The sequence below is a fragment of the Gopherus flavomarginatus genome, chromosome 6 (assembly GCF_025201925.1).
Source record: "Gopherus flavomarginatus isolate rGopFla2 chromosome 6, rGopFla2.mat.asm, whole genome shotgun sequence".
Lineage (NCBI taxonomy): Eukaryota > Metazoa > Chordata > Testudines > Testudinidae > Gopherus > Gopherus flavomarginatus.
In genome coordinates, this window is record NC_066622.1 from 95249406 (window position 1) to 95273679 (window position 24274).

General features: G+C 39.3%; 1 protein-coding gene across 12 annotated transcripts in view; it reads right to left on the minus strand.

The window, feature by feature from the left end:
- Positions 1-24274, minus strand: part of RUFY2 (RUN and FYVE domain containing 2) — a 176031-nt gene that overhangs the window by 128988 nt on the left and 22769 nt on the right. For 6 of the 12 annotated variants that reach the window (XR_007775146.1, XR_007775147.1, XM_050959448.1 and 3 more), the window contains 9 exons: positions 19737-19798; positions 19207-19272; positions 14081-14150; positions 12677-12778; positions 11680-11796; positions 10022-10189; positions 8348-8445; positions 3848-3967; positions 1795-1924 (listed from right to left, as the gene is read on the minus strand). Coding sequence is in view for 9 of the 12 variants with exons in the window: in XM_050959448.1 (XP_050815405.1) it covers positions 1795-1924; positions 3848-3967; positions 8348-8445; positions 10022-10189; positions 11680-11796; positions 12677-12778; positions 14081-14150; positions 19207-19272; positions 19737-19798 (933 nt within the window). In the remaining 3 variants the exon portion in view is untranslated. Of the gene's footprint in view, positions 1-162; positions 255-1794; positions 1925-2817; positions 2949-3847; positions 3968-4176; positions 7143-8347; positions 8446-10021; positions 10190-11679; positions 11797-12676; positions 12779-14080; positions 14151-19206; positions 19273-19736; positions 19799-24274 lie in introns of those variants that run through there. The other 6 variants (XM_050959451.1, XM_050959452.1, XM_050959450.1 and 3 more) reach the window with 5 other exon arrangements.

Sequence of the window (24274 nt, forward strand, 5' to 3'; positions counted from 1 at the left end):
GCTCTTCACAAAATTATAGCCCAAACACTGAACTGCACAAAAAAGGGACCATAAAAATCCCAGCAACACTTGCTACCTGAAAATGTCTACCAACTAAATTGCTGCCTCATTGTCAAACAGACAAGAGCAATTAGGCAAACACTCCGTCCAAGTGTGCCTTACCTCTTGCTAACGATACCACCAATCACAGGCTATGACAGGCCATTTGAGAGGTCTACACCAACAGAAGAGGGTACACAGCTCTGATACCAGTCCTGGAGAATCCAGCAGTAATGTATATGAACACATGCCAATTTGTTAATAAGTGCCTCAATGGGCAAAATTCAGGATCAAATTATCTTAAATGAGACACTAATATCCTCACATTTATTAACTGAGTTTTACTAGTTAAGCTAGCTGCTCTAAATAGAAAATATGCTTTATGTTACTTGCTCCTGAAAAACTAAAGAAACTGAAACAAATAATTTAACTCTATAGTTTATGTCTCTACACTATATTTTAGTTCTATTGGTCCAAGTAAATCCTGAAAAACCATAACATCTAAGGGTGGATTCTTTCCAATTACGGTACTTGAAAACAACAGTAGGTTCCTGAAATCCTATCACACTGAGTGTGTCAGAGAGGTATACAATAAATACCTGTTCCATTAAGGAATATCCTTCTGTGAATATACTCTGTAACTCTTTACAGTATTTTATTTGGGAGTCTGCTAATACACAATAATGGAAACACTGCTCTCCTGTTTCAGATCATGCATTATCCCCCGACTATTCACTAATCTATTGCTTCCTCTATTTTTGACTGTGTAATTTCCTTCAGCCTGAAAGATTTTAATTGTTTTAAACTTAAAATGACATTTTGAATCTATGCAATTTTTTGTATATTTACCCATAGTACAGTCCGTTAATTTCTATATATTCAGGCAATTTTTAAGGTTACTGAGCACTTTTCAAAAACTCTCTTACCCACAGTAGTTTATTAGTTAGACCTATTCTCCCTTAGCAGTGCCTCCCAGCCTTAGAGTCTGGGCAGACTCCATTTTCCTCATGGTTTTTAGCTTCCTGAATTTCATTCAAAAGAATTTACTCTACTTGAATCCCAACAGTGATTTCTGATTATTTTATTCTGCTTGTGGTTGATCATTCTAAGTAATCTAGGTGTGTCAAAAGGATTTCAGGAACTCCTAACAGATCCTCTAACATCAGCCTTTCCAGTACCAAATTGTGAACATTGGGAGTTGGTTGGGACATAAAAATATCTATTTCTGTTAAAATCTCAGATCCAGTTCTAAGAGCAACAGTAGCAACTCGCAAATTAATTTCATTTCAGTTTGATGCTAAATGACCAAGCGGAGTATTTCGTTCCTCCTCCATATACTTGCTTCTTTTCAATCACTTCCAAGGTAAAGAAATGTAAAGATAGTATAGAAATTAGTGATATGAAATTTTTAAGTAGCAAGATAAACGGAGTTTGATGGATTAGAACATTTACCCTCACTGGCCCATTACAAGATTATAGTGAGATATCCTTCAGTTTGATTCAGAAAGGAGAATGTGGATTTCACTATTCCTTATGGAAAACACAGAATTCTGAACTCAAGTCTACTGGGGTCAGAAGGGACTGCTTTTCAAAAAAAAAAAAAAAAATTAAATTTATTTATATTTTTAAGCTGAAATGTTTGTTCCATTAAGGATTTCAGATCTGAGAGAGTTAAATTTATATTTTAAAAGCCTGGCAAGTTCACTTTTAAATTACTGCTAACGTGAATTTGAAAAGTTTTCCTCCAGAATTTACTTTTTTAAGAGAAATTATTTGTTGGGTCTCTACTCTCAGATGAGATAAAGTTTCTTTTTCCTTTTGCAGATCATCTTCCAGGGTTTGTCTCCATTCCTTTTCTATCTTCAAATCTGTTTCCAGTTGAACACTAGAATTGCAAACAAAAGACCATCATGGTGCATTTCAGTATAATCTTTTTAACAAAATAAACCCTTTTCAATTTTCTGGTTTCACTATCAGTCCAGCCCAACAAACAACAGTAGTTTGCTATTTTAATTTGTTTACAAGTTCATTATTTTTAATGTTGTGACATTCATCTGCAATTTCCTAAGAAGATTTTGTATACAAGTGTAACAAATTATAAGAAAATAGAGGGCTTTCATTGAGACAGGCTTTGAGGGTGTCAAACAAATCTGAAGAACTGGCTTTTGCAATGATTTAATTTGCTGTCCTAGTAACTATTCTTTGGCAACTGAAACATGCATATTAGAGAACTTTCTTGTTTGTCTTAAGTGTCATGTAGCTTTATTATAATACAGATCTTGTATGTCAGAAAAGATGAGTGGTTAAATGCATTTCTAGTGCTCACAAAAGGTGTTGTATTAGCAAGACTTTAAATGGACAGCCTCTATTTTCAATTTCAGAATGGAGATTATAGGGACAGAATTAAGAATATATAACTTCTAAAGTATTTTGAGTTGCTGGATATTATTGAAATTCCTATCCAATGGATGATATAAAGGAGGCTCTGCTTTATACTAATCACAGCTACTGGATTACAGTTAACGGAACTGGGGCCAATCTGTCAGTGGATCCACTGTTGCCATTCTATCATCAACTTAAAATGGACAAAGGATGATTCCTTATAGCTTCACAGAAAACAAACTAATGGCAGATGAGAGTAAACTGCTGGACTGAAATCCTACTACCTAATGAAGGTGGAAAGTTCTGTCTGTAGTTATGAAAGTTTTTCAGGAGGAACTTGTGACATATCGATTTTATAACAGGATAGCTAAGTCATTTTTTAAAGGAAAAACTTACTTTTTGGGACACTACCTCAGCATCTTGTTTGTTGGAAAAGATCAGAAGTGAACATGACCTTGAGGTTTCAGAATTGCGGAATTCTAAGGTTGAGGTTTGAACTGCTCTTTTGCCAAAATCTGTGAAGATGACTGTGGTGGTAAAGCGAACATTTGTCATGATGGTTGAACAAGTATTGATACTCATATCAGTAAGAGAGGCAATGTGGTCTGAACACAAGATTGGAAAATTTGAACTCCCAAGCACTAATCCTTGCTGTAGTCTTAGGTCATTCACTCTCTCTCTCTCTCTCACTAAAATAGGGGGAAATACCACCCAACCTCACAGGGATATTACAGGGATGTTCATAAAGAGCACTGATAGCACAGTCTAAGTGCTAATTACTGCTATTCCTGACTGTTTCATCAGTATTTGTGGCTGCACTGATGCTCTGGACCAAATACCTATCCATGGAATTCCACAGGTGTAAAAGCAGAATTTGGCTTTTATTCCTTGATTTAATATTTCAGTTTCTAGCAGACTCAAGGATTTCATGAGTGCCTTTCAGCTACCAACACTTTGAAGGATTTTGGCTTCTTTTTCAAGCCTGAATAGTTTAATTGTTCTATGCAGTTTCTGTAAATTTATGCTGTTATATCTACAGGATTTACAATAATAAAATGTGGGTTAATCTAGTTTATTATAAATTTAGAATTTTTGTTCCTGTTAACTACTGTTTCCCTAGTGAATTAAGACTGTATCTTCAGCCAAAAAACATGCCTGTTTTTCCCCCTTTTCTGGCTGGACAGCTATTTAAAAAAATGCATTTGTAGCTTGATTTACTTGGAATGACAGATTTTCTTCCACCCTGCCCTTGCCTAATATACGTCTTCCTAGACAGCATCTTTATCCAGTTAAAAATCATCAGTAATGTGCTGCCTGTATTATGTGATGTACCCTACATTTTTAGTTAACAATGTTTTAAAGTCAACATAAAAGGAAAAAATGTTTTAAGTGTCTTATACTTTTTCCAAAAGGGAAGTATACTTACAGCTGCTTCTCCTTTTGGGAGATTTCTTTCTGCAGGTTTTCAGATTTACTCATACATTCTTGTTCGAATTTCTTGTCCTCATTCTCAGCTTCCACTTGAGACTTCTCTGCTTGCTGCAATCTGGTGTAATTCAAATCAACTTTGGGTAAAACTGAGGCTAGAACTAGGGTGTAAAGGGTGAAGAAGACAAACAAAAGAAAAATGGGGAAATAGAAACATTTCTAAATAAAAACAAAGATTGGGGGAAACTCATAAACTCAAACGAGAGAGCCACACAATGCCTAGAAATCTAGCTTCTGGTTTTCACTACAGAAAGAAAAGCAGATAAAGTCTTCCAATTTGTTTTTATTTTATATTCACTATTAACAGATGCCATCAAAGCATAACCATACAGATTTTATAATTGATCTATATCACTTACTGCTCTAACTTTGAGCGTACATATACGTTTTATTGTGGGAAGCATTTTTACAAGAACTGTAGAAGTACAGTAACTACTTTGTCTATACTAATGAATCAATAAGACAGTGTGTGTTGTGGTGGAATGGCTTGATGCAATTTAGACATGAGCCTGAATACGGAACACTGGAATCAGATAGCAAGAATACAGCTGTAGTAAGACAGCAGAACACACCCTGGAGCGTCTTACTACACTTACAGAATAACCACTAATAAATAACATTATTAAATAATTTAAATAAAGTGTATTAAAAATCATAGTTAAAAATAGCTCCATATGATAAACAAAACAAATAAAACTGAATAAATAACAGAAGTCAGGCTTTCATTGAAGATCTTTCCTTTTGATTTTAAAGGGATTTTGCATTCCTGTTTTTGATAGCCCTCTCCTCTCACTCATACCTCACCAATGCATTACGATCTATCTTTTTTTGACCCTCTCGTCAGCCCCAAAAAGATGAGGTTTAAATTTAACTGAAATGTAAACACTAAATCAAAAATTGTATGTTACTCCATATTCAACTGTCTTATTGGGATATATAAAGGAGATTAGAGTAGCCAGTAAAATGTCATTCAGAGCCCCATCCCAATTGAGGTATCTCATTTTACAATTGCCTTTTTTCTCCCTTTTCAGACATGATCTACACCTAAAACTTAGGTTGACCTAGTTACATTGCACTGAGGGGTGTGAAAAAAAATCACACCCCCAAAAGACATTGTTAAGCCAACCTATGCCCCAGTTTAGACAACACTAGGTCAACAAAAGAACACCACCTCTCAAGAAGGTGGATTAACTACAGTGAAGGAAAATTCCTTCTGTCGCTGTAGCAAGTGTCTACACTACTGCATTGTTGCAGCACCATAGCTGTGCTGCTGTAGCATCCGTAGCGTACACAAGCACTCAAAGTGTTGTTCAGAGAAAACTGAGGAGCTCTTCTCTCAAGGCTTGGCTTGAATCATCACTTCCCAGTCAGCTGAATGTAGAGTAACACACAACTCCCGGTTTATCACTGTTAAATGTAAAATAAAATGAAAGTTTTCTTACTGACCCTGTCCAAACTACAAACACAACCATGTTAGGGAGCTCAGCTACTAATGTTTTATAATGTAGTATGCATCTACACTGGCCATCTTTGGGAAACTGCCTACCATTGCAGTGGCTACCAGACAACCAATCAGAGGGCTCATGCAGACAGTGCACCAGCATTACTAGATATTTCAGCAGAATTAGATTTCATGTTAATAAAAGCTCCAGTTCCCCATCTACACTCATGCTACCAATGGAGAAGCTGCACTGGTGGGACAGTTACCAAGAACTGCCAGTGCTGAAATGACAACAGACTGGACTTGAACCATATTATTTTAAAGCATCTGAATTTAGCCTAGGTATGAAAAACTGTTAGGGTCCACTCTACACTACAATGTGTTGTAATGAAGTTCCTTGATGTGTTTGTAATTGTAATACAAGTAGGGCCCAACTGGATGGATAGGAGAAGGGACAATATTAGTGCACAGCAAGGCTAATTCTTGCTGCTATGCCATAAGGCAGAGAAGCGTGAAAGACTAAATGAAACAGGAAAGCTAAAAACACCAATAAGACCCTTTCTAAACTACAGCTGAAACTGCATTAAAATTTCCAAGACTAATATGGACACAGATTTTTTTTTTCTGAGAACCATGCTAGCCATCTATAGAATCTGTATCTCCACAAGCAGCTTGCGAACTCTATAGCTATATCCAGTGCAGCTCCACCAGGGTAGCAACTCAGATAAGAGCAAATCCTCAGCTGAAAATGTATATACCATCTGAGGATCTACCTCTAAATGTCCAAGTCCTGCCTATGCTACACTTTACACTATTGCTACCCCTGGTGAAGATGTACTGGGGAGAATTACAGCTATGAAGATTTCTATGTAGATAAGGTGTTCCTGCTTTATAGTCTTTAGTTCTCATTTAGTTCAGTTGTATCCAGTTGTATCAGTAGCTCTGTTAAAACATCTTACATTCTACTCTATGCTACACAACTGAACTGTGTTTTAGCTGTGTATAAGAGAGTCCTACAAATCCAGAAATTATTTGGGTTTTGTTTTTGTAAAGTACAGACAGAACCTATGGCACATTTTTATAAGCTGTTTTAGCCAGTTCTCAGGAAAAATACTTCTGTCTACACTACTCAAGAAAGCGATGATACCAGCAACCACATTAAAAGAGTTGACAACATGTTTTCTGGTATACAGAAGCCTTGAAAGTGCAACAACAATAAAAATGTGGGTTTTTTTTAATTAATTGAAAGGGAGGTTCTTTATTTAAAGTGCTATAACTAAAGGGTGAGAAAAAACCCTATAACTGGAGGTAAGTGTCAGGGCAATGAGAAATCAAAAATATAAAGGCAGCTAACATTTTAAAATAAACTTTGTATTTAACATTAAAAAAAGTAAAATGATTAAATAGCATTAGAAAATTCTAGTTTCTGATTCGTCAATATTATTACAGTGATTTTTTTTTTTTTTATTCTTTGGGAGGGGAGGAGAGAAAGGGGTGGAGATGATTTTATTTCAGAAAACAAAGTCGTTCCAGCCTGTGACATTGTGTCAAAATCACTAGTGCTTACTGACCAATTATAATACAGGATTTCCCAATACCATTTTATAATATTTAAGGTCATAACCATTATTTTTTTTTAAACCAACTCATACAAATTTTACTCTATCAATAGCCAAGTAGCTTTCAAAATGATATATCTTTGACAAGTTTGTATTGGTGCTGTGCTTCATTGCTGGCACATTTCACAAATGACATTGCAATAGTCCTAGTTTGAGTTAACAGATCTTTGTCACTTCACATATGTAATGGACAAAATCAAAAAGACAGATAAAGATAGTAAAGTTCAAAATGTAAAAATTGGGATAAAGGAAAAAAAGAAAGAAAAAAGAGGAGAAAGGATGTCAATAAAAGAATATTCATGTCACTAAATCTTTTAATACATAATTATGTTTTTCTTAAGTAGCTTTAAAAGAAAACAATGGTAAGACATGTCAACACCAACATGACAGGGCTATGGATATGTTACATTTTACAATTAAAAATATTAATGATCCATATAGTCTACTTCATTTAAATAACTGAAGCACACAAGTCACATCTTTATATTATGTAACAAATATATAGTAACCACAATATAAATTTACACACTGGTATTATATCATTTCATTTTACTAATTCATGGTGTAATACTCAGGTGTACATCCTTTACACTAAGGGAGTTTCCAAAGCAATTAATGTAAGCTTTGGAATCTTGGCCAGCCAGGGTCCTGATCCACAACACTTAGCAGAGACTTAACCTTAAGCAAGTGAGTAGTCTTGCTTAAAGTTAACCATGTGCTTTGGTGAGTCAAAGTCTTATTGAATAGCATTAAAATATAACACAGAGGTAAAAATGTATCAGAATTCTGAAGTGGCCATCATCGAGCCCGGTAGCTGAAAGAACAATCTTGGGTGCAGGCACAGAATGCCAGCACCAGTGAAAGGTGAAAGAGAATCGAGATAAAAAGCCTTGGTTTATGGCTGTATTTTTCCACTCTTACAGTACATTAGAGTAGCCATACCGGGTCTGACCAAAAGTCCATCTAGCCCAGTATCCTGTCTTCCGACAGTGGCCAATGCCAGGTGCCCCAAAGGGAATGAACAGAACAGGTAATCATCAAGGGAACCATCCCCTGTCGCTCATTCCCAGCTTCTGGCAAACAGAGGCTAAGGACACCATCCCTGCGCATCCTGACTAATAGCCATTGATGGACCTATCCTCCATGAACTTAACTAGTTCTTTTTTGAACTCTGTTATAGTCTTGGCCTTCACAACATCAAAAAATAAATCTGTGTGTTTGAAAATCAATGGTAAAACACCGGTTGCAATTCCAAAAGACGATGCTTCTTTAAAACTTCCTACTGAAGAGTCAAGTTTCAGTGGCAGCTGTATGGGAATGCAGTAAGGGAGGAGGAATGAAAGTGGAAAAGTAAGTAAAATAGAGATGGCTGCTGTACCTTTGTTCCAATTGTTTCATAGTTGCAGTAATCTGATTGGTCTTATCCTCTAGTCGACCAATTATTTCATTCTTTTCTTTCATGGCATCTTCAGAAACCTATATTAAACAGATTCATACTGAAGCAAGTTTTATATTAAACTATTATTTTGATTCTTTTGTTCATTCTCTTAAGGAAAATATTTGTAATATGGCTTTGGGATTTGTTTGCTTATTTGTTTTTAAAACATTCCCATCTTTAAAAAAAAAAAAAAAAAGCAATATTCAAGAAAAATATCTAAGTATAGAATTTCAGTCTAAAGTATATTTGCATTTTATTGGAATTTTACAAGTGTACACTCTTTAGTAATACATAGTTTATTTCTTTTAAATATCTTTTTTGTGAGTCTACTAAAATTTAGTGCTAATTTTTTTTTAAATAGCTCATTATATCCACAGCAACAACACCAATAAGCATTAGTTTTAGTTCACATTGAGGTCTTCCTGGGCCCAGTCCTGCAAGGTGGTAGGCACCGATAAAGCCTTAAGTCTGTACCAGAACAACAGCTAAATTACTTACTGATATAGTTGAGTATTTTAATATTCTAACATTATTTTAACCAGGCTCTGACAACTGTGAACATCCCTGCTTCAAGGTCTAAATATAGGTACAATATTATCATTAAATCCAGTTAATATCACCACACAAAAGTTCCAAAACACACATTAAAACAGAAAAACTACAGATCTCTGACAGACACTCTGCATAAACACCAAAAATAATATTGAAGAGCCTTTTTCTATACTGTCTCAATTTATTTTACTAAAGACAGATCTTTATTCCTGTTTTGCTTTCTACACACAAAATTTAGAAGTGGACAGTGGCATCTTGGTCCATGCATCTACTTGTCTACTCTTTGCATCGTGTAATATTATTTCTATATGCACTCTCTCAAGTGGTCATAACTAACTTCTATTCCTGCCTTTGACAACTTGTTCCACACATGAAAATTACCACAAAGTACTTTCTCTTGAATTTCCTTGGTGTTTGGTCATTTCTTAGCTGAAGTTTGTAAACTCTGAAATCTGGAGCCTCTTACCCTCAGACGTATTTCTGTGGCATTGCAAAGAATGTTATATCCCTTCTTAATAGCCTCTTTTCTAATAAATATGAATCCAATTTTCCTAATTGATCTTCACAGTTATAACTCTCAAAGCCCATTTAACCATCTCTCTATCCTCCTTTACTTTTTACAATTCCTTCACTGTTCTTTCTAATATGGTCCCCCCCAAATGGAGCACAAAAGTCCAGGTATATCATTCTCCCTATGTACAGTACCATGATGATCACTTGTGCTTCAGTCCTCTATACATCTCAGTGATGCTTTAAAATGACTTCCATAAAACCTGCCTTATGTAAATGTAGTTAACTTATACAGGTAGCATGAAGATCTTATTCTGAAAGAGGAAGATGGTAGACAGAAGTAGAGAGCTGAGCTAAAAAAGCAGTGACAATGAGCAAAACTAAGAAAACAATAATTTAACATAGGGATGAAAGACTATTTGCTTCAGAAAGCGGATACTCTTCTATTGCTATACTGTTTCAAATGAGTAGCATGCACTATTTCAAAAGTCACATACATCTTACATTTATACTTCAAAGAGGTTTCAACAATTTAAAAAAGTTCTCCTTTACCTGCAGCTTTTGGTACATTTCTATGTTAATTGCTTTAACTTCATCTAGCTGTTGTCGAAGGCCTATGAGGGTGTCTTGTTTCTCATGAATGTCTTTCTCCAACAACTTCATTGCAAGTTCTATCTCATGTTTCATACTGACTTGGACCATTAGCTCATTCTCTATATCCTACAAGTTGCACAAAAACACATATTATACTCTGTTAGGGTTGCCAAGTAACTGCACAAACCCAAACACCCTTGCCCCACTCCCTGCCCTGTTGCCTCGCCCCTGCCCCAAGGTCCCACTCCCCACTCACTCCATCTTCCTTCCACCTCTCCCACCTTCACTCACTATCACTAGGCCGGGGTAGGGGTTTGGGGTGTAGGAGGGGATGCGGGGTCTGGGCTGGGGCCGATGGGTTCAGAGTGTGGGAGGGATCTCTGGTCTGGGGCAGGGGATTGGGATACAGGAGGGAGTGTGGGCTCTGGGAGGGAGTTTGGGTACAGGAGGGGGCTCAGGGCAGGGGGTTGGGGTACAGGAGGGGGTATGGGCTCTGGCTGGACAGCACTTACCTCTGGCGTCTCCTGGAAGCAGCAGCATATCCCTGCAGCCTCTAGGCAATGGGAGGGACAGCCAGGCAGCTCAGCCCATCCTGCAGGCACCACCCCACACCTCCCATTGGCTGCTGTTCCCGGCCAATGGGAGCTGTGGAGTTGGCGCTTGGGTCGGAGGCAACACACAGAGATTCCCCGGCCGTCCCTGCCTGTGCCTAGGGGCCGCAGGGACATGCCGCTACTTCCGGGAGCTGCACCAAGCCAGGGAAGGTAAGGAGCCTGCCTTAGCCCTGCTGCGCCGCCCCCGCCAACTAGACTTTTGGCCTATTAAAATCTCCTGGATTGTTTTCAATAGCAACCGGGAGATTGAGGCTCATTCCAGGAGACTCCCGGTCAATCCGAGAGGGTTGGCAACCCTATACTCTGTCAACACAGATTTTGTAAATAGATATGCAACATTTTATCTAGTATTTCTGATGCAAAACTAAGATATGACACTGCAGGTCCTGCAGTGTTGGATCTTTCACCTTCACAAATCTCTGCCTTCTATGAAACTTGGCAAAACAGATACTATAAATATTATGTAAATATTATACTCAGTCATGCATCTGGTGACTTGTGTTCATTTGTTTGTATCTTAATAAAAGCCACCTCATTTTATGCAATATCATAATTTGCATAATTTCTTGTAAGTGAAATAATATTTTAAGAATAAAACTCAATTTTCTATTTATAATATTAAGAAGTCAAAAACAGTAAGAATTTCTACTTTTGGAAAAAACATTTAATGCATGTATATAGGAAACCTACTCAAAATACTGATGATGGCTAAACATTTGAAATTAACACAGCTGCTAAAATCCAACACATTATCCATACAAAAATCAATATTCTTCCTAATTATGCTTAGTGACACTACTGTTAAAGAAATATATAATGGCTCCAAGTTTTCAAAAACCTGGAACAACCTTTTCATGATGTTAGAGAAACAGTGTGGTAGATTACTAGCAGCACACATCCCCTGGAAAAAATGTAAAGCTAGAAATAGTCAAATAACGTATTAAAGAGACAGTAAATGTTAATCTTGTCGAGGTTTACATAGCACATTTTAAATACACTCACTTGTCGTAATTGTGATTCTTCTCGAAGTTGTCTGCGTGCTTCATTGTACATTTCATCCAGACCCTGTCTGGAGTATCTGTACGTTTGAAGCTCTGCCTCAACATCCACTTTGGTTACCTATGCAGAAATTACATATTTTTCTGGTTTTCTTTATAAATATAACAATTGTTATAATTAATGTAACAAATCTGTAGAGAGAAACGTTGCTTAAATTCACAATGGACTATGTAAGCACAATACACACACTGAACCAAAGGGATCCAAGATTGTCTACATTATGTATTTATCACTTTTAAATTGAGAATTACATTTCAGCTTAAAAATGCAAACATTGCAAAATTAAATGAACTTATTGCAGACTTGTGATTCAACAAGTTACTTATGCACATGCCTAATTTTTAAGCATGTGAGTAATCCCATTAACCAGAAGGAGACAACTCACATGCTTAAAATTAGGCATGTGCTTAAGTATGTTGCTGAACTGAGGCCAGGAAGAGTAATTTGTGGTACAGTATTTCACTGGGTCTCTGAGTAACCCCAGAAGCATTTAATTCACCTAGTTATTTAAATATCACTAATATAGGGATCTCCAGGTTATCCAGAAATATTTTTCAATAACTGAATCTAAAATTATTCATAATGACTGTTCAGAGTAGTACAGGATGTACAATATTCCAGTTCAACACACAAATTATTTTCTGACAAGTTTTATAGTAAAATATTACTTTAACCACTGCAAACAGAAAGTTGTAAAATCTCAAAGATTAAATGCAAAACGTAAGGAAAAAAATCCTAAAAATTTGTTTAGAATAATAAATTAATCTAGATTGATTCCTACAATATTTAGATTAGCTTTCTCGTAAGACATAAAATCACATAAGCCTATTCCTTGCATAAAATTGTTTTAAGGCAGTTCGACTATTTGCTGAGCTATAGTTGCCAACATAAAACATTCAAATGATAAGCCAGGTAACGTTTAATTACTGAATTCACATACCTCTAGGTGATGCTGTGTTTTCATTAAAATAAGTGTGTTTTCACTTCTTAATTGATGATTTTCTTCCTGAAGTTTAATTATATTGTTTTTGGCTATTGCTAACTAAAAGGGGAAAAAAGAGAAAAAGTGTATGACTATTTTTGTGAACACTAAAAAAAACCAAAATTATTCTAATATGTACATAGCTAATATTACTCTAATATGTATACAGCTAACATTACTGCTTACTCTAGCCTCATAGTGTGCTGAATAAGACATCTATTTTGTGTGCATGCACAACTACCATTTATAGTAGGAGTCACATACTGAGGTGAGAATAAATCTAAATTAGGACCATCTTTTTTATTTTACATCTCTTGTACAGAGGAATAGCTTTTCATTGGTACTCTATTCTAGCTAAAGTATCCATACTTCCTTTATTCCCCCTTGTTAAAGTTCTTATATATACTTCAAGTTAAATGGACATATTTTCTGTTTTTAAGCAGTTTCTCAACATGAACATCCAGGTATACTGTATGTTGCACTGTGCAGCATCTTACACAAGCAAATGTCCTGGGTAAAGAAAGATAAATCTGGGACACTAGGACAGGAAAGTCCTACAGTGTGACAGAATAAAGGCAGGCCTCAGCAGAGGCTCCTACTTAATCCTGGGAGTTAGACAGAAGGCATGTCAGAAGGGGTGGACTATGGGGAGAGCAGAGGATTTGTAAGGGGCGGTTTACATGCTGTTCATTATCTGGATTTGTTCACATCCAGAATAAACTAACAGCCCCCTCAACTGCTAAATGTAGAAATATTATATTTTCCCCATTTCTCTTTCAGGGCAGGTAAGAAGGGGAAAAAACTGATCTTCCACTCCTAATCCCAAATATGTTATCTACTTCAAGTATTAAGACACTGGAAACTACGGGATATTTAAAAAACAAGCAACCTGGCACACAGAGTCAGACAAAACTTATACCTGCATATTGTGAATGAGCTTTTAGAAAAAAAGAGTCCTTTGGCTTGAGCTGAGACAATTATACATTGTCCACTCCACTAGATCTAGCTCTCCTGTGGATTGGTAGTCTGAAGAATGCCTTTGTTCAAAGTTGGTCTCCACAAAATGGAACTGAAAGCAACTCCCAGTATATTTAAGATAGGGTTCTTCTCTACACTCTTAAATCCTGCTGTGAAATTGCAATGTTTTACAGCATTTTACTAAACCAATAGTCCACTGGGATAAAGCTGACCACAAGTTCCAGCAACCATTGTGTTATTTCTTCAGATTGAGACAAATGTAACTGAATGTATTAGGCAGTGTTTCAATATAGTTAATTAGACTGTACTTGTAGAGGGAGGAAAAAAGGAAACATGCTCACCACTGGTTAAAAAATAGTATTACACATTACTAAGAAACAATACCTCTTCAATTAGTTTAGTGTTTGACTTCTCTAATGAATCAACTCTTGTATGAAGGCTGCTGACTGTGCTACTGAAAGTAATAAAGAAATCAATATTCAGTATTACACCAAAACTCATACAAACACACACAAAAAGTTTTATGCCAAACACTAAGGGTATGTCTACATCTACAATTTTGCAGCGGTGGTTGTTACAGCTGTATTAGTACAGCTGTATAGGGCCAGCGCTGCAGAATGGCCACACTTACAGCAACCAGCGCTGCAAGTGGTGTTAGATGTGGCCACACTGCAGCGCTGTTGGGCGGCTTGCAGGGGGGTTCAGGGAACGCGAGAGCAAACCGCAGGGAAGGAGACCTGCTTGCAGGGGGGTTCGGGGAACGCGAGAGCAAACCGCGGGGAAGCAGGTCTCCTTCCCCGCGGTTTGCTCCGGTGTTCCCCGAACCCCCCTGCAGGCAGGTCTCCTTCCCCGCGGTTTGCTCTCGCGTTCCCCAAACCCCCCTGCAAGCAGGTCTCCTTCCCCGCGGTTTGCTCCGGTGTTCCCCGAACCCCCTGCAAGCAGGTCTCCTTCCCCGCGGTTTGCAGGGGGGCTCGGGGAACGCGAGAGCACACCGCGGGGAAGGAGACCTGCTTGCGGGGGGGTTCGGGGAACGCGAGAGCAAACCGCGGGGAAGAAGACCTGCTTGTGGTGGGGTTCGGGGAACGCGAGAGCACACCGCGGGGAAGAAGACCTGCTTGTGGTGGGGTTCGGGGAACGCGAGAGCACACCGCGGGGAAGAAGACCTGCTTGTGGTGGGGTTCGGGGAACGCGAGAGCACACCGCGGGGAAGAAGACCTGCTTGTGGTGGGGTTCGGGGAACGCGAGAGCACACCGCGGGGAAGGAGACCTGCTTCCCCGCGGTTTGCTCTCGCGACCCCCGAACCCCCCTGCAAACCGCGGGGAAGGAGACCTGCTTGCAGGGGGGTTCGGGGAACGCGAGAGCAAACCGCGGGGAAGGATACCTGCTTGCGGGGGGGTTCGGGGAACGCGAGAGCACACCGCGGGGAAGGAGACCTGCTTGCGGGGGGGTTCGGGGAACACGAGAGCAAACCGCGGGGAAGGATACCTGCTTGATTACCAGAGAGGCTTCCTCAGGTATGCTGGGATACCTGCTTATTCCACGGAGGTCAAGAAAAAGGCTGGTGAGTGTCTACACCTGATGACCAGCGCTGGATCACCAGCGCTGGATCCTCTACACCCGAGGTTCGACCGGGTGTACGGCCAGCGCTGCAAACAGGGAGTTGCAGCGCTGGTAATGCCCTGCAGATGTGTACACCTCCTAAATTGCAGCGCTGTAACCCCCTCACCAGCACTGCAACTTTGTGGTGTAGACAAGGCCTAAGTTTATTGGCATCAGCCAACAGGACTGCATCATTGCAGCTGGAAATTGTTTCTAAAAATGTTACAGATTATCTCCCTTTAATGAATACTTATGTGATATACTCTCCTCCCTGCAATGCTGGTCACTGTTGACAACATTGTCAACATCCCTGCCACCCAAGCCCATGATTTGGGTGTCATCTTTGATTCCTGCTCCGTCAGCCTTCACAACCACACAGTGTCCAAATTTTGCTGCTTTATCCTCAATGTGTTTTACACAGCTCTGTCTGCTTTTTTTCCATACAATTAAAACTCTTGTCCAGATTATCAGCACTTCCCCAGCTTAACTACTGCATACTACTCCTCCCTGGCCTCCACTCCCCCTTAAGGTCCATTCAAAACACAGCTACTAAAATCATTTTCCTTCTCCATCATTCTATTCATATCATTTCCTCCTTGAAATCCCTCCTTTTCCCACCACATTATTTTCAAGCTTTTTGTTCTTATCTTTAAGGCCCTTCATAGCTGTGCCCCTTCCTACTTATTTGCTCATCTCTTATATAGCTTCTCCCTCCCACCAAGCCTCCTCCACTGTCTGACTGCCAATATCTCCCACAAGCATCTTCCAAGGCTGACTTTTATGCATTGAACAATCCCCAACCTTGTCTGTACAGACAAGTGCTCTTTCCTCTAAACCTACTTCTACTATGATGCCTATAGAAGGCTCCCAACTGATAATCAACGGCTAGATGGAGGGCTGATTGTTATTTATATGTGCATGAGAGCAGCTAGTTCGTGGGGTGTTCAGTACAGAAAGGAGGATGTGCATGTGTGTATAATATTTTTTTAAATATCCTGAAATCATCAAGTTATAAACATAGGCAACCGATCAATTCACTTGGTCTTACTGCAGCAATTCCACTCACTTGCCCTCCCCCACTTTCATTTGTCACATCCGATTTGTTGTCTCATACCTCCCATTAGAGAATTCATAGGTGTTCACACAGTGTTTAGCAGAATGGGGCCCCACTACTAATTGGGGCATCTTGTTGCTATCGCAAGACATAATAAATAATAATCAACAAGCACATTACTGATGTTTAAAATAATGTGATAAAGAGATTGAAATAATACAGCTTCAGTATAGCTTCTACAGATATTTTTAACTTCTGTTGCAGTAGTTTTTTTCCTTTACACAGCAATACTTCGAACATCCTCACCATGCATTAAGTTGGGGAGTGGGAGGGGAGCTTTGTTCAGCTGGACGGAAAAGGAAAATTGCCCCCTTTAACCGAAGGAAAGAAGCCTGCATGGCAAGCTGGTGGAAAGGGGGTCATTGCCTGCTTAAGCCCCTGCCCCCAAGCGGATTACCTTTTCCAGATAGAAAGCAGGAAAACTGTACACCTGTACCAAGTTGGCAGGGGGATGACACTGCTCCTTTCCCCCACAGCTGACCACAAGAAATGGGAAGTATTCATACGCAGGGAAGTTTGAGAGAACCCCCTTTAACCGGATAAGGTGAGCAGTGCCCCAGTTACCGTCGCACTCATGGAAGGAGTTATAATACACAGTTTTGTCATGATCCACTGCAGGCATTACAGTCAGTCTCCTCTTCTCTCGGGAGGAATGGTGGGGGAAGGGAACGGCTGAGAAGGAATTTTCCCTCACTGCCGGATTGGCCTAGACGAGGTGGGTTTTTCACCTTCTACACAGCAAGCTGGGGGTTTACAGGGGTAAAAGGGGGGTTAGCCCTTAAAGTTGCAACTCATTATGGAAACTTGTGGTAGATGTCTGGTGCAGGTATTCTGTTGGGAATGGATATGGATCAGATAAAAAATGGATGGTTAAAGGATTTAAAGGAGGCATGCTGTAAAGGTGAGGGGGGACAAGGGGGAAGGGATTTCTACAACTTCCATGAGGGAGAGTCAAATCCTCCATTCTTTACAGCCCCCTTTACACTCATCTAGAGGGGTCAGTGGCCGGGTCCCAACAGTGGGATGGCAAAGAGGGACGGATGACGAAAGCCCCTGAGTATAAGGAAATGATAATGGAATTACCTGCACTTTACAATTCTATCTGCTGGGTAGTCCCAGGTATTTTAAGACTAAAGGTTACAGCCTAATTAAACCCAAATCCTGTGACTCCTGTCATTCTGGCATAGTTGGACAATGAAAGTCCTAAGCTTTACACAGCAACACACTGCTGGGGGATTTCAGCAATGGAAGAATGGTACTTCCCAAAATCAGAACAGAGGCTCGTCTCAAGTCCCAGGAGTTCTGCTCTTAAAAGTAAAGATTTAATAAAAGTAGGTTTTGATAGGACATTATATGGGATATGGATATTTCACATCAAATGTTTATGAAAATAAAATATAATCTGAAAATCTTTTCCTCATCCTTTGATTTTGTATGGTAAAATGGCAAAGCTGCTACCAGCAGAAGTGATCCTCAATCCCTTTTTTCATTCATCAAAAAAAAATTACCTCCATCATATTCCATACTTTAGCCTCTGCTGTGCCTAATATTGGAAACCTGAACTCGACTATCATGTGGGAATCAGTTCCTGAGAAAGTTGCTCTCTGTTTTACCACATGCTTCATTCGCTAATTAAATTCCATCTACTTTTCCTAAGAAGAGGCAGCATATTCACAGGTCTTCAAATCATGATCTATACAAATACCAATTTTATGTGCATTAGAAAAAGCTATCACCTCTGTACTAAGTTCCACTTACACTGGCTACTTATTGTGACATTCTTCTTTCCAGAAAACTCTCTTTCTACATCTCCAGTGTTCACTGATATGGTCAGGGTCCACCAAACCATTCATAGAATCACAGGAGTGGAAGGGACCTCAATAGGTCATCTAAGTCCAGACCTCTGCACTCAAGGCAGGACTAAGTATTATCTAGACCATCCCTGACAGATGTTTGTCCAACCTGCTCTTAAAAGTCTCCGATGACGGAGATTCCACAACCTCCCTAGGCAATTTATTCCTGTGCTTAACCACCCTGACAGTTAAGAAGTTTTTCCTAATGTCCAATCTAAACCTCCCTAGCTGCAATTTAAGCCCATTGCTTCTTGTCCTATCCTCAGAGGTTAAGAAGAACAATTTTTCTCTCTCCTCCTTGTAACAACCTTTTATGTACTTCAGAACTCTTAACATGTCCCCTCTCACTCTTCTCTTTTCCAGACTCAACAAACCCAATTTTTTCAATCTTCCCTCATAGGTCATATTTTCTAGACCTTTAATCATTTTTGTTCCTCTTCTATTCAGACTTGGTCCTCAACATTACAACCACCACCAAAGCGCCATGAAGGTTGGCATAAGAAATAGTTTATGGAATCCTTGAGCAATCATAATTTTCTCACATTGCTAGAGTGGAATGTTGATGTGGTCACATACCACATGCAGTAAGGGCAAAGATTTTCTGGAGAGGCACAGTCACCTGTTCCTGTGGAGTCTTGTAAACACAATGTAGTTCAATAACTTTCAGTTCTGCCCTGTTTTTTTTCCTGTTCTCCAGATCAAAAGGAAAAGGGTTTAGCCATCGAATCAACAAACTGACATTTGACTCCTCTCCTCCAGTCTCCTCAGGAGAGAATATATGTCTGGCAATTCTTCTCCATCCTCAGACTAAGTAGGAAGGATTTTTAATATTTTCCGCTGAACCTTTCTCCTGCTAATGTTATGATACACAAGCAGAGGGGAAAAGATGTGTTTTAACCTGGAGGAAGTCTGGACTGACACACATACCCCAATAAATACATACTTTAGTTGTCTGTTCAGTTCCTCCACATAATTCTTTTGGTCCAAAATTGCAGCAATCTGGACATTTCTAAAGAGAAAAGGCAACTAATTTTTAGCAAGCACATTTGTCTATACATTAAAAAACACAGATGTATCTTCTATAAGCACATGAAAATATATATATTAAAAATTCTATGAAAATACATGGACATGGTTTGATTTTATTGCCCAAAACAACCATCTCTACCAGCGTATCGTGCAGTAATAAGTACCATGTGACAAAACCTGATACTGCATTACTGCAAATAAATGTAAATTTATATTTAAAATTTGTGAGCAAGTGTAAACTTAAAGAAAATAGCCCATTTTAAAATCAACTAATCGGTTGAAGGAACATGGTCCTGTGGATTAGACACAAAAAACTGTTATGCACAAAATTACTTAGTGCATTTTAGAAACCTAAACAAATAAAATAAATATGCTAAATATTAAAAATTTCAACAAATCATTTAACTTCATATGCAAAATCCAAGGTGTTTTGACAGAACATACCTTTCTTTACTCCCAATATCATCTTCATTTTTTAAATACATAGAGAAATCAATCACACCAACCTAGAATGAATAATGTTGGAATAAACTGTGTTATTCATGCCTTTATAAGTATTTAACTAGCAAAACCTCAGTTAGTTCAACTTCTCTTAAGAGTCATCCAGCCTTGACACATTTTCTTGGAGTATGCAAACATGAATGCTAACATTTTTTCAGTTGATCTTTATTTTAAGAAATTATTTGAAAAACAAAAGTCTTAAATTTTCTGTTTCAATATATACGATTAGTTTAGAATCATATAACCTTAGGAGCACAATGAAAACATCCAATGAATCCTTTTTGGTTCTTGGAGGAACATATTTATTATATTTGAGTAGGTTCATCCAAGGAGTAATAGGGAAAAAAATATGTATATCTCATTACTGGAACTCTATTAAATATATGGCAATCCTGCTCTTTCTAAGTAAATAGATTTTTAACACTTCTTTCACTACACTTCTGTTCTCACCTTCTTCAGTTCCACAGTATTTCTTGCCAAACTGCATGACTTTCCAAAAGCATTGACTCCCATAACCACAATTCCAACCACTTATACACAACCTTAGCCTTTCTTTAAGACCCCTTCATATCCTGCTCTCAATCAGCACAAGAGTCTGTCAATTTTTTCAAAGAGAAAACATATAAGATGTACAGTTTCCCTTCCACTCTTTCCCCACCTCTTTATACAACTTTTCCTCCTCCAATACTGTCACAAATATCAACGTTTCGGTCTATAACTCTTCAAACCTGTCCCCTTGGATCCTATCTCATCCTGGCTACTGCCCTCCCTTACCTTCACTCTCATGTCTTCCCTGACTGCCTGTTTCCAGCACAATGCACGCATGATCTGATCTTCACCATCCTCGCAAAACATACTACTTTTGCCCCTCTCGCCTGACTACTGCTTCATTTCCTTTCACCTCAAAAGGATGGGTTATTCACCTTGTAGAAAAACTAGAGTTCTTCAAGATGTGTTGTCCCTACGTGTAGCATACAACAGGTTGAGCATGCGCTCCATACATCCAGGACCACAGACTTCTCCCTAGCAGTGTCCATCTGGTCTGTGCATGTGCCCTCACTCTCCTCATACTCTGCACCAAGGGAATAAAGGAGACTGCCAGACCACAGTCATCTTAATTCCTTCTCTACTACCAGTTCCCAGTAAGTGACCAGGTAGCAGGGAAGGAGGGCAGGTGGTGCACTATATATAGGCATAACACATCTCAAAGAACTCAAATTACTACAAGGTAACCCATTCTCCTGTCCCTGTGCAGTGCACTTCAGGTGATTCACAAGCAGTGCCTGAAGTCCTATAATACAACAAACTATAGAACTACCCTGCCCAAAAGAAACATCAGAGGTGGCTGCTTGCATCAGCAGCTAATGTCTAGCAAAAGAGCATACAGAGTTCAAAGTTGCTTCTCTCCAGATGGGTGCAAGAGGGATCTCTCTCTCAGAAAAGCTACCAACGTTGCTTCAGCTCTCACTGAATGTGCTCTCACACTGCCTTCAGGGGGCTTATTGTTCATCTCATAGTAGTGTAGGATGAATCCCAAGATCCATTTTGACAGCCTCTGGGAGGAAATGGACCCTTCTCCTTTCCTTCATTCCAAAAATGATACAGAGTACCTAGGAGACTCTCAAAATGATTTTGTCCTTTGCAGGTAAAAGGCAAAAGTCCTACGCACATCCAGTGAGTGTTATGCCACTTCTCTGCTAGAGGGAGGCTTAGGCTAGAATACCGGTAAATGGAAGCTTTGGATGCAGTGTCATGAACACCGTATTATTAAGAAAACTGACTGAGCGGTCCTGCCATGAGCACCCCTAACTCCAACTCTTCTGGCCAATGTGATAGTAACCAAAAACATTACCTTCATAGAGATATGCATCAGAGAGCAAGATGCTAGAGGCTTCAACTGTGATTTAGTGAGGGTTGATAAAACAAAGTTCATGTCCCAGGCTGGTACCAGGTTAGCCACTAAAGAGAACAGTCTAGTCATACCCTTCGAGAAGTGGGAAGAGACTAAGTGAGGGGGAAAAAAGAATATTTGATGACTGGTGAATTAAATGCACTGATAGCTGCCAAGGTAACCCAAGGAAACTAATAGATAGCCCCGTGGATTACATGTCCAGAATCTGTGCTCATGAAGAGGAAATTCCTCACTGGTCACACCAAAACAGAAATCGTTTCCACTTGCTTCATAACGTAGCCAATAGAGCTAGTGCAGCCTTTTATTTAGCAGCAATGCAAGGAACCTACGGGCTTGTATACTGTAAGACATTGGCTTAAACAGGTTAGCATAAGTGAAGCAGGCCTACAACCCTTATCTTAGATAATATGGCCTAGATTTTGGGGAATTGGGAATAACTTGCTTACAAGGGGAGTTGGTACATAAGGATACCAGGCATCCACAGGAATACAGAACTGATATTAGTCTTGGCTATTTTAGGATAAAATTGTTGGCAGATGTTTAATCAGAACTTGCTTTAGCAATAGTTGACGTATATGGTAGTGAGTCAAAAGGCATTATTATGCTAACCTATAGGATAAAGGCATCACAATGTTATTAGGGTGAGGAAGTTAGATATGGATATGGGAGGCTGGGTATCTAAATAAATATTAATGATAGACCCCAGGCCCCATAATAGGCAAAGCCACCATGTAACGGGTGCTAGCTTTCCATCATTTACCCTTCGCTTTCCATCATTTACCCATCACTCTTCATCGTTATTATCTATCACTGACCTTTGGGCATTAGGGCTCTGGACCATCGGACTAATTTGGCATGCCAGGGACAGAGCTGGTCCTTTGTCTCTAACCGCCAGATCCCCAAGGAAGGGTAAGTATATGAGCATATGCAAGGCATGATACCAAAGATATCCCTAATGCTATAATATTGTTATTTGTTTATGTGGTTTGGAGCTTTCTTGTCTTTACTGATTGCGTTAATAAGAGTGGCTAAGGCTTTGTTTTGCCTTCAGTGTGCCTTTGCCATATATTCTGGGGTTCCCCAGAAGATATTGAACTTTTTAGTTTTAATTCTGTTGTTTCTGATTCTGGGATAAAACCCTTTTACTCCCCAGCTCATTAAATTAGTATCAATTGGCAACCAATGCAATTATTAATTTAATAATTTAAAGAATCAGGCTACAATAACAGTTCCTGGTAAAGTCCTTTCTACTTCTGCTCAGAATGGTCTGGACGCAAGCTGAGTAGGCCTTTTCTATTTCCGACATCCATCCAAAAACCATGCCCTCAGAGAAGCGTGACTGGGTTGGAGTGGTAAGTCCTTTCCTCGTATTATTCTTAGATTCTAAGGTCAGAAGGGACCATTGTGATCATCCAGTCTGACCGTCTGTCTAGCACAGGCCATAGAACTTCCCCAAAATAATTCCTACCGCAGATCTTTTAGAAATCTTAATTTAAAAATTGTCAGTGATGGAGAATCCACCACAACCCTTGGTAAATTGTTCCAGTGGTTAATTACTCTCACTGCTAAAAATGTATGTCTTATTTCCCACTTGAATTCATCTAGCTTCAACTTCCAGCCACTGGACTGTATTATACCTTGTTCTGCTAGACTGAAGTGCTCCTTATTAAATATTTGTTCCGCATGTAGATATTTACAAACTATAAGCAAGGCAACCCTCTCTTTGTCAAGCTAAACAGACGGAGTTCCTTGAGTCTGTCACTATAAGACACATTTTTCTAATCCTTTAATCATTCTTGTGACTGTTCTCTGAACCCTCTGCAATGTATTATTGGAGCAATATCCAGCAGTGGCTGCACCAGTTCCAAATTCAGAAGTAAAATAACAACATCTCTACTCCTACTTGAGATTCCCCTATTTATGCATCCCACAATCACATTAGCTTTTCCAGCCACAGCATTACACTGGGAGCTCATGTTCAACTGATTAGTCACCATCACTCTCAAACCTTTTTCAGGGTTACTGCTTCCCAGGATCGATTCCCCCATCCTATCAATATAGCCTACATTCTCTGTTCTCAGATGTATACATTTACATGTAGCCATATTAAAACACATAGGGTATGTCTACAGTACGAAATTTGGTCTATTTTATAGAAGTCAGTTTTTAGAAACTGATTTTATACAGTCGATGGCGTATGTTCATACTAAGCACATTAAGTCAGCGGAGAAAGTCCTCCCTAACATGGCTAGCACTGACTTACAGAGTGGTGCACTGTGGGTAGCTATCCCACAGTTCCCGCAGTCTCCACTGCCCACTGGAATTCTGGCTTACGTTCCCAATGCCTGATGGGGTAAAAACATTGTCGCAGGTGGTTTTGGGTACATGTGGTCAGGTCAGGTCCCTCTCCCTCCCTCCGTGAAAGCAATGGCAGACAATCGTTTCACGCCTTTTTTCTTGGGTTACCCGTGCAGACGCCATACCACGGCAAGCATGGAGCCCACTCAGCTCACCGTCACCGTACACCTCCTGGGTGCTGCTGGCAGACGCAGTACTGCATTGCTACACA